The sequence below is a fragment of the Haemorhous mexicanus genome, chromosome Z (genome assembly GCF_027477595.1).
Source record: "Haemorhous mexicanus isolate bHaeMex1 chromosome Z, bHaeMex1.pri, whole genome shotgun sequence".
NCBI lineage: Eukaryota > Metazoa > Chordata > Aves > Passeriformes > Fringillidae > Haemorhous > Haemorhous mexicanus.
Genome location: NC_082381.1, coordinates 29,827,926 through 29,842,326, shown reverse-complemented (window position 1 = coordinate 29,842,326; position 14,401 = coordinate 29,827,926). Strand labels below are relative to the sequence as shown.

Below are 14,401 nucleotides of genomic sequence, written 5' to 3'. Positions count from 1 at the left end.
TGAGCACAGCTCACTGAACCTTTATTACTGAAATTCACAGATCTCACCCCAACCAGAGGGCTCTGCTGCTGCCCTGCAGCACCAGCCAGGCACAGGGATGCTGCAGGGGGGGAAGTCACTGCTGCCAGATGATTTTCAGGTTCCGGGGCAGCTCTGCAGCCGCGAGTTCATCGATCTTGGTGCCGTCCTTCACGGGGGCGCGATAGAAACCCAGCACGTCCGCAGCGCAGCGCATGCGGTGCAGCTGCGAGTTGGGCACAGCGTGTCCCAGCTCCGTCGCCAGCCGGGCCAGCAGGCGGTGCTTCAGCCGGTTCTCCTGCAGGGGAGCCTGCTGCCAGTCCTCGGGAACAGAGGGCCCGAAGACCTCCCTGACGTGGGACTCCAGGCAGCTCTGCAGGTCCTCGGGCGGGATGTAGCTCCGGCGGCGGGGCGGGGGGTGGATCAGGCTGGGCTCGCTCCTCTCCTCCTTCTCAGGAACTGCTCCGTCTGCTCCCACTTCTCTTTCCTCCTTCCTGCTGGCACCAGAACACATTTCAGCCTCTGGCTACTCAAGACAGAGTCAGAGCATTTTTGTATTCATGGTGTTTTAAACCCTCAATCTAAACACTCTACACATCCCATGGACTCATCAGGTCTGTTAGCTAGAAGTGCACAGGCTTTCCCCAAGTGCTGCTCCCATACAGGCTGGCTCCGCAGAGCAATCACCCACCCACCTTCTTTCATTTGTCTGAGTGAAAACAGCATTTTAACAAGATTCGTTACTTGTTGTCTGTTACCGCTCCGTTTTCTAATTTTCTGTGAATAAAAAGCAAATCAGAAAATAACTACTACTACAGAAGAAAATCAATGTACCTATGCAAAAAAAAAAAAAAAAAAAAAAAATCATTACTAGTTTTTAAGTAAAAAAATTCGCCTTCTCATATGCCCCAATCTAGTCAACAACCCACGCGGGGTTTCACGCAAAATGTTACAGAGGAACTGTTTTTCACTCCCGCGAAATCCCTCTCTTCCCTCTCCTAACAAAAGCAGTAACAGCTCCAAAGGCTCCAACCCTGCACCACTGCACCCCCACCAGCAGTGCACCTCGGTAGCCGCTGCCTGCCCAGAAAACCCGTGGAGTCTCCTTCCCTAAGGACATTCCAAAGCCATGGACAAACCCTGAGGGCCTTGCTCAAGGTGTGCCGGGCTAAATGACCTCCAGAGAGCCAGGGCGCGGTGCAGGCCCAGCATGCGGAGAAGGCCAGAAGCCACCCCCACCCTGTGCCCTGCGGGTACCTGCGGCCGTCCCACAGCGCCCTGAGCCCCGCGGGGCCGAGCCCCGGCCGCCGCCACGCCGCCACCCGCAGCGCCCGCACCGCCGCCATGCCTGGGGCGCGCCGGGCGCCTTCCGCGGCCACCGCGAGTGACGCATTTCTGCCGCGCCCCGCAGAGCCTCATGGGAAATGTAGTCCGTACCCTCAAGCCAGCCCCCTCGCTGGGAAACGGAACGTATGGAAATTTCCTTAGGAAAAGGCGTCCTTTGATGCTTGGTCTTTGTGTGCTTTCAGGCTTAATCGGCAAGTAGGGAGATTTAATCAAGGAGGCAACAAGCTGTAAGTGATGCCCGGGTATTGAAAATTTGCAGAACCACAGAATATGCTGAATTGTAAGGGACCCATCAGGACCATTGAGTCCCACTCCTGACCCTGCACAGCACCATTCCCAAAAGTGCCCATGTGCCCGAGGATATCGTCCAAATGCTTCTTGAACTCTGCCAAGAGCCGGTGCCATTTCAGTGACTTCCTAAGTGTTACACTGCTGTTCCTCACTGGAAAATCTAGCATGGAAACATATTTTCCAGATGGTACATGGAAAGGCAAAATGTGATGCTACAGTATCAGGTTTAATGAAGGAGCACGTTCTGATGTCCTGTAACACAATGTACATGTGAATATCATGGTTGTCAGACCAAATGCCCACACTGAGGTGTACAATTGCAAGCCAAATTTTCTCCCCAAAATTCCTCATACGCCCCCATATTGCAATGACATGCAGACTTCTCTGTAGTGATGCCCAAAAGATAGGCTGGAAATAAAAGCACTTAGAGCAGTGTCTATAGAGCAAGTATTTGTTTATTGCAGTGCTGGAGGCGAGGGGGATTTCTCCTCCTGCCTCACACCCCCCCCCCCCCTCCCCCCCCTCCCCCCCCCCCCGTGTCAAGTGTTGTGGTATATTTATACAGTAACTATTGCTTCGTGTTACTGTGTCACTAAAACATCATCATATACATGCCAGAACTAATTGACACAGTGTGATCTCAGGGTTCTAAATAGTTGTTGGCACTGTGTTTGCACCTCCCCAATTCGGGGGTCATCGGGGGTGTTTGATGAAGGCTTCCAAAGTCTTCTTTCCATCTGAACTTTTCAGCTTTGTCTTTGGAGCATGCACAGTTATGCTTTTCCTTGGTCTGTCTGGTCTTAACTGGCCTAAATTCTTTGTTTTGCGGCTAATTGGCTTTGCACTTGCCAGTTTTTTATTAGTACTGTACTTATCTATCTCTGAAACTATCCATGTGGTGGGTTTGTTTTTTTTTGGTTGGGTTTTTTTTTTTTGTTGTTGTTGTTTTTGGGGGTTTTTTTTTGTCTATTCAGCATTAAACAACTAATTAACCATATACTAGCCATTACATTGTATAAAAAGTTATTTGTATCAGGTTATATAGATACAAAAGTTATTACTCAGGTTACATAGGTATAAAAAGTTGTGATTTGGGTTATATAGGTATCAGGTTATATAGATATATAAAAAGTCATGATTTAGATTATATTGATAGCAGGTTATATAGATATGTCAGGTTATATTAGTATCATATAACTGAAGCTAAATAAGCACCTTGTAACTTTGATTTAAGTTTTATAGTTTAAGTTGCTTAGCAAAATTTTTAGTCAAAAATCCTGATGGTGTATCAGCATTGCAGTTTATATGAATCCACACTACTATCATTCACCAATTCTAGGCCTACAGATTTGATTATTTGCTTTAATTTCTTTCTCCCCATCCTGCAGGCCAGTACTCCTGGAGGGAAGTATAGCACAGGGACTGCTGGACAAGCGTCATACCCTCAGGAACATCACCCTCTGCAGCCTTGGACATGGGCACGTTTTTACCAGAGAGACCCAGTGTTTGCCTGGAGAATGACGTCATTTCTCTGTTTGGCTGCTGCAGTGACCCTTTGGCCTTTAGAAGGAGACAGGTGAGACCCTGATTTCTCTCTCCACAGCACTGTCTTCCTCCTTGAGCCTCTCTTGTGCAGCTGCATGCCAAGGTCAGTGCGTGTAGGAAACCTTCGGAGCCTGCCAGGCTGCCAGTCAGCAGAGAAGCCTCTGAAGGAGCTGACAGTGCAGTCCAGTCAAAGGCCTTGTGCTTCTGTTCCTCTGTTTTCCTCCATGCTGCCCTTCCTGATCCGTGGGTTTTTTTCTGAAGGAGGCTATGGCACATGACATGGACATAAAGCCTTCCCTGCTTTACAGTGTTTGCTTTACATTCCATTTCTCCCATCCCAGCAGAGAGACAAACCCCATGGTGTATTAAAGTTTCTCCACCACAACAGAAGCACCACAACAATCTAATATAGATTAAAAATAATTTTCATTAAATATCTTGAGAACCAGAAGGTGCCATAATGGTGGTCTTCTTCCTCAAAGTCAGAGTTTAGGTCCTGTTCTTCCTGCTTTGGCTAGAAGCTGATATAGGAAGGAAGTTCTTGGAAGTGTTTTATACTCAGTGTCATCTGTGATATGGCCTCACAGGCTATTAGCAAAAAACTGTGGGAGTCTTCTTGAAAAAAAGCAGTATCAGACAGTTAGATACACTTTAAACAATCCCCTGCAGCCCATCTTGCATTCTTAACTCTTCAGAAGTATAGAAATGTATTTCCAGATGGATAATTGCTGGTGTGTGCCTTTCCAGGCCTTCTAACCCTTCAACCCAGTACTCCAAGCACAGGATTACAGGTCCTCACAGAGATTTTTTGGACACAGGGAAAAAAAGGTGAATGGATATGATCTTTTTCACTTAATTTAGGAATGGGAGCCTTTTCAAGTCAGAAAATGGAAGGAAGAATTATAGTAGATGATGTCACAGTTAGTATGCAGACCCATCACATTGACCATACTGTGCAGAAATAACAGTGACATTAAAATTACAGTGGGAAAGAGTACATACTTCCATCACACATAATCACACTTTGGGGGTACTTGTGCCTCTAAAAAAATATCTTATAGTGGTTTTGTGTGTCCTTAAATAATCGAAGGATTAAATTTGCATCACTAGGGGAATGCAGTGCACTTATTACATTTAACTAAACAACTAACACAACATTTTGTTTTTAAAAAAGCAAAAAGGTAAACACTTGGCTTCCAGAAAGGGAGACATTTAATTGTTTATTACCTGTTTATCTGAGCAGTACATGATCCACCCAAAAAGCACAATTAGGTGCTGCATGATAATATTTGCAGCAAGTTTGCAAAATACAAACCACAGCAGATGTCTGAACTGGACCAGCTTGCTGAAAGGACCATTTGTAGATGTGGTTTCTGTCCAGGAACACTGGACACCAAGGCAGAAATTTGAAGAGAAAGTAGGCACAGCTGCCCAGAGGCTTAGAAACAGAACAAAAAAATGTAACTCTTCATCAGAATTTAAAAATCACTGTCATTCCTAGCTTCCTAGCCACCAACATGGCATTTCTAGCTTGCCATGAAGAACAAAGCCATGGGAAGGGACACTGATGTTGCTGACCCTTAGCCTGTAGCTACGTGGATAAACTGGCTGATGGGCTGGATTCTCCCAAAGCTGTCAGGACAGATAATCAGTGGAAATGAAGTTACTCCAGAATGGAGACATGAAGTGAAGAAGCACAGACCATGGAGTACCTAATTCTCCATGCATTTTTGGCAGGATTGTGTTTTCCTGAAGATTATTCACAGCCACATGTTGGGCCCTGCCATCTGCTGAATTTGGATATGATGTCTGTAAAGCTGGTGTGAAAATACACCAAATGAAACTCTGACTTTGGGAGAGAAACTGCCAATGCCTTTGTAACTACAACTCTCTTTCTCAGAAAATTACCTTTTTTATTTTGTGAAATATGTACCCTCTCTATACAAAAGTAAGCCAAGGTTAAATTCCAGCACTCAAAGCCTGATTTTACCTCAGGTCCTTGTTAAAATGCCTTGATTTTGATTGGAGAAGGGCCTGAGAAACCTGGTCTAATAAGACCTGCTTTGAGTGGAGTTGGATCAAAATTATAACATCTGTGCCAATGCATGAACATGGGAGTATCTTTCTTTGTCAAATATGGTAAGGAAAGATGGATCTGCCAATCAGGAAAACAAACAGTGGGAAACAGAAAGAAGAGACTATTAATAGAGTCTTTATGGAAAGGTTGTTTATTTTGTGGAAAGTTTGCTTGTAAATAAATTTAGTTAAAAAAAAAAAAAAGCGAAAACCAACCAACCAAAAAACCACCAAAACCAAAAAGAAAAAAACAAAACAAACAAACAAAAAAACCCCACGACCCCGAAAAACCCACCCCATCAAACAATTCAGCCTGTATGCAGACAAATTGCTGCTGAAATACCCAATCTGGTGATTCACAGCTCCTCACCACAGGAAGGAAGGCTTTTCTCTCTTCAAATGCAGTGCCCTCTCAGTAAGACATTGATGCCTACTGGAGTTAGAAAATCCTCTTGGGCTCCTAATCTAGTAGAGACCTGTCAGTTTATGTCCTGTGTTCTGCCTGCATCTTTGGAAACAAATGTAGCTTTTGTTCAAGTTAATAACTCCCCCTGAACTGTCTTGGACAATAAAGCCTGGGGTCCTGCTGATGGCCCATCAAGAAGGACTCCTCTTGTGCAAGCAGCAGCTGCTGCATTGAAGAAATGTCCAAACTGTTGGTAACAAACCAACACCCAAGCAAATCCATGGTGTTTGTTTCAAAAATAGTCACTAAGCTTGTTTTAAAGGGAAAGAAACCAAGCTCTTAAGGGCACATTTCAGGGAGCTAATACCATGCTTTGAACTTCTTTAGTCTGAGATGGGGAAGCTCAGCTCCACTCCCCTCAGTGAAAAGAGACGGAAAAGGCTTTGGGGTGTTTGAATACTGCATTTTTAGCCTGAACTGCAGAACAAAATCCAACAGGAATTAAGAATTCACAGTAGCCTCTTATTCTCCATTCTGAGGGTGATGTGCACTTCCCTGACTTCTAATTTCTAGTAAAATATGCAGCACAGAAAAGAGAAACAAGACTCAATCTGCTTCTGGGAGATTGGAAGGCAGCCACAGAAGCCCTTTCCTGGGATGCCCCATTGACAGGGTGGGCACTGTGCAAGTACCTGAATAACTCAGAACAGCTTCCTGAGGCTCAGCAAAGCAGCACCTCTGTTGTGAAGGTGAGTTGTACACTTTAGGAAATTGTCCCAGAAGGACAAAAAGAATTTCTTAACCTGCTTCTTGCACAAAGGAGTTTGTTCTCAGCTGGTTTATCTGAAACTCTCACACTGACAAGTCAAAGACCAGAGCCCTCTTCACATTGCTTGGTTTCGCAGTCAAATTCTGTCACCTCTTATGCCATGAAAATTGTCTTCTGGTTTAGAAGGGATGCCTCAAATTCATGTTCTTAATTTCCAGCTACAGTGAAATTATTGATCTCTCTGGGACTTTTGAAAGATCAAATTGAGTACTACTGGACAAAAAGGAAAATGACTTTGAGACAAATGGATAAATAATTTCCTCACAACAAAACATTTATTAACTGGATACAGCTTCTTGCTTGCTTGCTTGCTTGCTTTCCTGCTTGTTTGCTTTCCCCTCCTCCTTTTTTCATTCTCTCCCATTTCTTACTGTGAGATTTTCTTTGCAAGAATGAATAAGAATGGAAAGAACAGAGCACTGTCCTGGATTTGTACAGTACAAGGATATAAAAGAGAGAAGAGCAAGCACTGAAACATTCACAGCTGTAGATACAGAAACCAGTTGCGTGTGCAGGCACTTGGTGGAATAAATACATAGTGACACTCAAACCCGACACCCAAACTCCAGTGCAGTGAAGCCAGAGGAGAGATTTGCCCACCTGCCACTGTGCGACTACCCTGGCATCTCCAGGGCTTCCAGTGGCTAGGAACAAAATTTGGTTTTGTCTGTGCCATTCTCATGGTGTCCTCTACCAGGAGGCCTAAAGGCCTTGCCTTTGGAATGGCATGGAACCCACAAGAAGTTTTACTCTAATTTCCAAAGATGTTCTGAAGGTATCCAGCTGAATACTGGAGAGCAAAGCACTGCTCTGATGCTGTTTCTCAGCTAACCTGCACTAACTACAGTCAGCTAACCTTTTGTCCTGTGTAACTGATACCCACCGTGCTGACAGAGGGAGGTTGCAATTTTCTTTGGTTTCATCTCTCAAGAGCTTTAGGTATTTCTCCCCTACAATCAGACTTGTTAAGAGCTTAAGGCATAAATCCCCTGGGAGAGAGCTGGGAGAAGAAAATTCAAAGCAGAGCCCATCCGTTTCCAAAAAGAAAAAAACCAAATAACCCCCACTGATTAAACTCAGCAAAAAATATTTTCTTGGTTCATTCCAAGGAAGGAATATTTTTAAATAGTTCAACCAAATGCCACCTTGAAATGAATTTGATTCGAAGCTAACTAAAGCCAAAGCAGGCTTTTCATCAGATATGCCCAATTTTTGCCTGTTTTCATTCCGTATGAGGTCTTTTGTCATCTGTAAGGTTTTCTATTTAACTGTGCCCACAGCCCTGGTGGAAAGTACCTCTCCCAGATGCCTAACAACCAGGAGACATGGTCACTGTCAGTGGCCCCTTGATGTGCTGTGCTATTATTGATTGTTCTTGTGAACAACTGTGTTTGCTTCTCACAGGTATTTTGCTTTCTGCCAGGAGCAGTGAACGAACCACTCCAGCTGAGCTGTGAATTACAGCTCTGGAATGAACAAGGATCCTGCACAACAGCACCACCTGATCTAATCTTTCCTTTGCCTCTGTGCTGAGGAAAAGTCAAGGTAAATTCATGTTGAATGTCTAAATTTATTCAATGGCTGACAAGACCTCTTTTAATGGATCCAGTACAATGAGTGATGATCCCAACCCACAGCAATCATTATGTACAATGTGTGTCGTGTATCAATGAAAATGTGCCTTTGGGGCCCATCTGTGTGACAGCAGTGGCTGTGATTCTGTTTTCCTATCCCTACTCTCAGAGGTGACCTTTAATGAAGCAGCAGAGGTTTTGTTTTTAAGAGCCTCTGGTTGAAGCAAAAGAAGTGGGAATGGTGGAGGTGCAGATAGGGAGACAGTAACTAAAGAGACTTCAAAACTTTGAAGTATCTAGGCAGAATTTGTGGGAAAGTTCCTGCAAACCACTTCTGCTTTTGAAGGGTCTGCTCAAAACCACAGCTTTGGAACAGAGACAGGTCAGAGATGAGACCTTAGTAAGGACGGGGAAATAAGGCCTTCCCCTCCTCATCAGCTTAAATTTGAAACATTCACTTTGTCCAACATTTCTGCTGCCCTAAGGTGAGGATTTTTGTAACCACTGTCCAGCAAGAGTAGGCAGGAAAACCATGCATGTTGGTGTGAGAGCTTTTCTTTGGGAATGGCTAAGGAGAGTGAGCTGGAATCCTCCAATTACCTCCCAGGTTGTGCATGGTGGTTAGTTCCAAGTTTGTATTAAATAGGGTCTCCATGAACAAAAGCTGATTTTTTAAGGAAACTTGTACTTTTAGAGAGAGTTATTCTTTACCAAGGTGGAGACACAGGATGCCCAGTGCAAGCAGCACAGATTCCGAGTTTGCACACTGTCCCTCTGCCCCATGGCGAGTGTGCTGGGTGTTTGTGTGCGGCAAGGCAGGAGCAGCTCACAGCAGTTTTGGGTCACTGTTCAGTCGGAGGCTGGAGTACATCCCCATGTGCCGCACCAGGTTGGGCTCCACCACAAAGGCGTTCTCGCCCTTGCCCCGCAGCAGCGAGTAGAGGGCGGTGTCCTTGGCGAAGCCTCGGCGGCAGCGCAGCCCCCGCAGGTATCCCGAGGCCCGGCGGGCGGAGGCAGCGGGGCAGAGCATGGCCGGCGTGCAGCCCTCGCTGGCCGGCGCCACGTTGTAGAGCGCAGGGTGCAGGCGGCGCAGCTCGAGCCCGTAGTGCCACCGCACCAGCTCCGACAGGGCCATGCTGTACAGGGCGAAGAACGCCACCAGGCACCAGCCGGGGCCCGCCCGCCCCGCGGCCTGGCAGTACGCACAGCTCAGCACTGGCCCCAGGAACATGCCCAGGCCCAGCCATTCCAGGATCCTCATGGGCTCGGGGCTGAAGCAGCGCTGGAGCCTCTCGGGATGGTACAGCTTGAAGTAGAGAGTGTCTCTGAGGTAGGGCTTGGAGAACCGGGCTGAGAAGAAGTGCTGCAAGACAGAAAATATCTCCTCCTCTGGCACGGCATCATCTTCCACAAGGAGGAGGTACTCTGGGCTGTACAACAACAGTGACTGCTCCAGGCAGAAGACGTAGTCCTGCTTCTCCTTCTCGAACTGGTTCAGGCCGGGGTCAGGATTCTCTCCAGTTCTGTCATGACTGACCGTAGGAAAGAGGCTGCTCAGCAGCCTGACATCCTGATGGCTGCTGGGGTCCGACTCCACGTTACAGAGGAGCACGCGGTGGCTCTGGCAACACGCCCCGCATTTCTGGAGGAGGCGGTGGAAGTGGGAGGCCACTTGCAAGACGTAGTGGAAATCATTCTGCCTCTGCACAGTGATAATGGTGATCAGCAGCAAGGGCTGGAAGACGTCACTGCTGGAGGCCTCGGAGGTATTTGGCATCTGCATCTTCTCAAAGTAATGGAGGGCATCCTGGCCCTCCTGCTGGTTCTGCTCCAGGAACTCCTGGCTCATGGGGTTCAGGTGCCAGCGCCAAAAGTAGAAGTAAGAGTGGAGGAGACGGTGGCAGATCAAAGGGGCCAGCACACCGAAAGTCACCACAGTCAGGGTGAGGAGGTGGATGAAAGGGCTGGACCAATGGCACCACTTCCCACAGAACTGCCAGGCTCGGTGGAACATAACTGCTGCAGAAAGAGGGCACTCCTGCACTACTCATGCCCTCAGTCCTTCACTTCCAATGCCTTCTTCTCCCTGGACTGCAGGATACCACTGGGACCATTGCTGCCAAACCTGTACAGGTTGTCCAAGCCCAGAAAGCAAGAAAAAAGGATGGTTAGTGAAATAGGAACTGACAGAGAAAATAGAAAGCAGGGGACTAGTCTCTGAGTGAGCTAAAATACAAGGCCCCTGTGGAATCCCTTGTGGTGGACACATCACAGAATAGTCCTGGAACATTGAGGACAGATGTGCCAAACTTAATTTCCAGCAAAGGACCCCTAGGGCTTTTTGAGCACATAGGAACTCTGACCTAACCAAGCTCTAAAGGGCTTAGCGTGTTTGTTACTGTGCTTCAAACATGTAACAACAGGCAAGGTGTGGAAATCCCTTTCCGTTAAAGGTTAGGTGCTCGTCTCCGGTGACAGTGACATAATAATGTTTAGATCACAGCCACAAAGCAAAACCAGAATTCTTGTATCTTAGTCTAGCACATATTGGAGAGACAAACTTTTACCTCTTTGGAGGCACATATGCTTCCCTCCTGCTACTCACACACTTCCAAATGTGTTTTTTTTCACTCTCCTCCCCACATATGAGTGTGAAGCCATATAACAAAACCACCTGCACTAAGGGCCTGTGTATGCTAAGGGTAATGTGCGTGTCTGTTTCTCTCAGATGTCTCCTCCTTACTAGACCCTGTGAAATACATGGGAAAAGCAACATTTACATGTTGTAATTGAGCCATTGACTCCTTCTTCTTATTTAAAAGGATGTAATTTAAAAGTATATGCCTAGAATTTTAAACTGAAAATTCTATATATAGAATTTTCTATATCTAGAATTCCTATAAAAACATAATATATTTGTATGCACATACACACACACTCACTTTAAGCAACCATTCACCTTCACACAAGTTAGATTTTGGCATATTTGGCTTTTCTGTTCTGTTTCTCTGGCTGCCCTGAACACCTCACAGCCTGGCTTTCAGAAGCTTACACAAAAATCAGGGCAATCAGACTGTTCACATGAATTCTCTTATGTCACTAGTTTTGCTTTTAATCTGCTGGATTGCTCCTGGAAAAAAGTTTCCTATGTGTTTCAAAGCTGCAAAATTTTAGATTCCTCTAGAATATAAGAGAGACCATCTGCCTTCTCCTTCCTGCACCATGAGACAGAGATAAAACTACTCCTGTACAATTACATTATTAAATTACTCTTTTTGGCCTATCTACACTTCTTCTCAGTGTCAGTGGGAAAAGCCATTTGTTTCCTAACATAAAAACAGCTGGATGAAGTCATTTGGTCAGAGCCATGGAGTCATCTCTCTATAAAGTGATGAAAGAGGGAACAAAGGCAGGCTCTTGGAAAATGTCATTGAAATGTCATGGGCTGTCACAGTCCCAACTGGGCCATAGCAGTGGTGGGAGTAATGGTGCTCACACAAGCGGTACTTTACACTTTTGATCCTATAGCAGCACCCAAGCTGAAACCTTTGTGTGAAAAGCTTTTCTACATCCCAGCCTAACACCATGCAAAGAGCCGCCAGCTCAGGACCAGCTCCCCTGCTGATGAACCCTCTCTGACAGAGACAAGGCCTTTGTGGCGCTGTGACAAACATCCTGCTCAAATCTGAGGAAGGCAATGGAAGCTTCCCAAGGAGCCATAGATATCTCCTGTAACATATGGACATGCTGACAGGGACTGTACAGATATCCTCAAATTCCAGAAACTGAGGTCCCTGCCATGAGCTGATCCCTATTACTGGGCCAGATGGCCAGCTTTTCTCATCTGCAATTCCTCTGGTTTCTGACAGCTTTCAGTAGGTCAGGTGCCAGATAATATCTCTGCAGTGTGTCAGGCCCCCCTTAACAACAGCAGTGTCCAGCAGAAGCCAAGCAACCACAGATCTGATTGTTTCACTTCCATGCCAAACTGGGAGTTGGGCTCCCTAGAAAATCCAAACCATCCCAGCAAGAACTGCTAAAAAACCATCAGAGGAACCTTAATGGTAAGAGACCAGTAGTTGTTATTTGATTGTACCTGATGTGTCCTAATGATTGTACATAAATTATTTTCTTAGTGACTGCAGGAGAGAAGCCAGCCCAGGAACCTGTAGTGTACATCAGCATCGATTCATGTTTTGCTGCATCACAGCACAACTGCAGATTTCCTCAACAGCCTTTGATTCTAAATATCAGCGACTTCGGCTGATCAGAGTTTCTTAGGTGCTCCTCGTTCCCTTCGGGAGAGCTGCCAGGTAGCACAAGGTGACCCGTAAAGCACCGGGATTAATGACAGGTACCTCAGTAGGGATGGTCAAAGAGGAGAGGGCGTTAGATAAGAAAAGATGATCCCACCTCCACTCTCTGCTCTCCTGCAGACACACACAGAGGGCATTTCAGCGTGCCCAGTCCTCAGCTCCTTGCCCGGATTTCAGACCAGAGAGATTCTGGCCACGCTTCTAACCTCGGGCGAGGGCTCCTCCGGGTGGCACCAAGCTCAGGGCAGAAGCTGGCTGGCTTTTCCCCGTTCCCTTGAGAGTTCCACTCACCTTCCCTAAGGGAGGGGCCGTTTCTTGGGGCGCGGCCAGGCTCTGGCCACTTGCCCTCGCTCCTCACCACGTACAGGCATATCCCCGGAGCGAGCACAGAAACATCTCCTCGATCCCTGGAGGGTTTTCACCTCCCTGCTTGCTCGGGTGCCGCAGCCACAGCAGCCAAGCCCAGCCCCGATGAGCAGTTGGGGCTGCTCATCAGCCATAACTTCGTGCCCTTTCCCCGTTCCCGAGCCTCGGTGCACCGCCCGCCCTCTTATCCCCGACAGGGGAAGGATCCTCCGGGACAGCGCGGTCCCAGCGGGCCATTCCCCGATCCGAGCGGGAGATTTACCCGATCCGCTGGGCAGCCCCGCATGGCCGCTCCTTCCTCCCTCCCTCCCGCAGCTCCGCTCCCGCCGGGATCCTGCTCTCGGCGTGTGGCTCACTTCTCTTCCGCGAATTTCTCTCCTCCCTCTCGGGCGCTGAGGGTGGGATTAAAGGCATCAAAGACCAAACATGTGACTCCGCCAGCACAGGGATGCGCCAGGAAGGAGGGGAAGCGGAGATGGCCGGAGGGGGTCACCGCACACCGAGGAGGGGACCGGCCCTGGAAGCAGGTTCGGGAGTAAATCTCGAGCCCCAGGGGGACGCCCGGGGCGGCGGCGGCTGCGCAGCCGGAGCTCCTCCTTCCTGCTCTGCGGTCCCCGAACGCGCCTTCGGGAGCGGCTGGACAGCCGCAGGGCAGCGCAGCTTCCCCGGTCCTCCCCAGCCAGGGTGTCACATCTGCCCGGTGTCACCAGGGCCGTGTGCCACCTTTAGTAAGTGCTACTTCTGGCGGGTGCCACTTTTGCCGGGTGTCCCCTCTGCCCGATGTCATTTCTGCCTGCTGTCCCCGCCAGCTCCTGCGCCTCGGGGACGCTGCCCTCCCCCGCTGGGACCTGCTGGATGCTCCGGACCCCTCGCCTCACTCCCGGGAGGGGAGAGGATCACCGGGGCCCTGCAAACTCGAGCAGAAAAGTGTCAAGAGTCACCAGCAGGTTGTTTATGTGCGTGTCACCCCTGACACGTTAAAAAGCTTTCTCAGTCTGCAGTGAAGTCTTCACAGGTGTATTGGCTGAAGTGGGGAGGCTCAACAGCTACACAAAGATTTATATCAGCCTGTTCAGGATTCAGACATTTTATCAAACTGTCCCAAGACTGCCTCTGACAGGTTCATTCCCCCTCCCTCCCACCCCAATGCTTTTCTCTGGGTTCCACTTCCCTGCTCTTACATACAGACACATCCTTCAGCCCTGTGACCATAACACCTAATTAACTGGTTACCTGAAAGATGCTTCAGGGAAAGTTTACTGTCTGTCATTGTAGGAACTCCTTGGGTTTGTGCCTGCAGCTCCAGAAAATGCAAGTGCATGTATTTGGGCTAAACTGTTTTCAGGCTCAGACTTCTCTTACATCTTAGAAGAATCTCGGGGAAAGAAAAAAAAATCTACCAAGAAAAAAATCCCTTAGGTCCTTTCAGTAAAATACCATGTTTTGTTGAGCACAGCTAGAATGTTGCTAGTGTCCAGTCCTGTAATCAGAAGCTTCTAGCATGATGTATGTTCTTTAATTTTAACATAGCAATTTCTATTATTCGCTCTTATAAGCATGACAAACAAAGGAAATCAGCTCTGCATGCCTGTGATCCTTAGTCTTCCTTCTGCTGTCCCACACCTAGGGCTTT

The 14,401-nt window shown here is 47.6% G+C and overlaps 2 protein-coding genes across 5 annotated transcripts; both read right to left on the bottom strand.

The window, feature by feature from the left end:
• LOC132322145 (large ribosomal subunit protein mL50-like) lies at positions 1 to 1,394 on the bottom strand. 3 transcript variants are annotated; one of them, XM_059836447.1, is made up of 2 exons: positions 1,258 to 1,394; positions 1 to 512 (listed from the first exon to the last, which is right to left on the bottom strand). In XM_059836447.1, exons 1-2 carry the CDS (start codon positions 1,362 to 1,364, stop codon positions 116 to 118), a joined length of 504 nt encoding a protein of 167 aa, XP_059692430.1. In that variant the 5' UTR covers positions 1,365 to 1,394; the 3' UTR covers positions 1 to 115. The 3 variants fall into 3 exon arrangements, with proteins under 3 accessions (XP_059692430.1, XP_059692431.1, XP_059692432.1); XM_059836448.1 differs by having other exon boundaries at positions 1 to 515; positions 1,276 to 1,394; XM_059836449.1 differs by having other exon boundaries at positions 1,276 to 1,394.
• A 5,374-nt stretch (positions 1,395 to 6,768) lies between these two features.
• Positions 6,769 to 13,331, bottom strand: LOC132341848 (post-GPI attachment to proteins factor 4-like). 2 transcript variants are annotated; one of them, XM_059873942.1, is made up of 2 exons: positions 13,031 to 13,331; positions 6,769 to 10,211 (listed from the first exon to the last, which is right to left on the bottom strand). In XM_059873942.1, the coding sequence occupies exon 2, from the start codon at positions 10,098 to 10,100 to the stop codon at positions 8,913 to 8,915; it is 1,188 nt and encodes a 395-aa protein (XP_059729925.1). In that variant the 5' UTR covers positions 10,101 to 10,211; positions 13,031 to 13,331; the 3' UTR covers positions 6,769 to 8,912. The 2 variants fall into 2 exon arrangements, with proteins under 2 accessions (XP_059729925.1, XP_059729926.1); XM_059873943.1 differs by lacking the exon at positions 13,031 to 13,331 and adding an exon at positions 12,694 to 12,914.
• Between the last annotated feature and the right edge of the window lie 1,070 nt (positions 13,332 to 14,401).

Coding starts and splice junctions, on each gene's coding strand:
- LOC132322145 (XM_059836447.1), bottom strand. CDS start 1,364: ATGGCGGCGGTGCGGGCGCTGCGGGTGGCGGCGTGGCGGCGGCCGGGG. Junction 513..1,257: donor AGGTACCCGCAGGGCACAGG/GTGGGGGTGGCT, acceptor TGGTGCCAGCAG/GAAGGAGGAAAGAGAAGTGG.
- LOC132341848 (XM_059873942.1), bottom strand. CDS start 10,100: ATGTTCCACCGAGCCTGGCAGTTCTGTGGGAAGTGGTGCCATTGGTCC.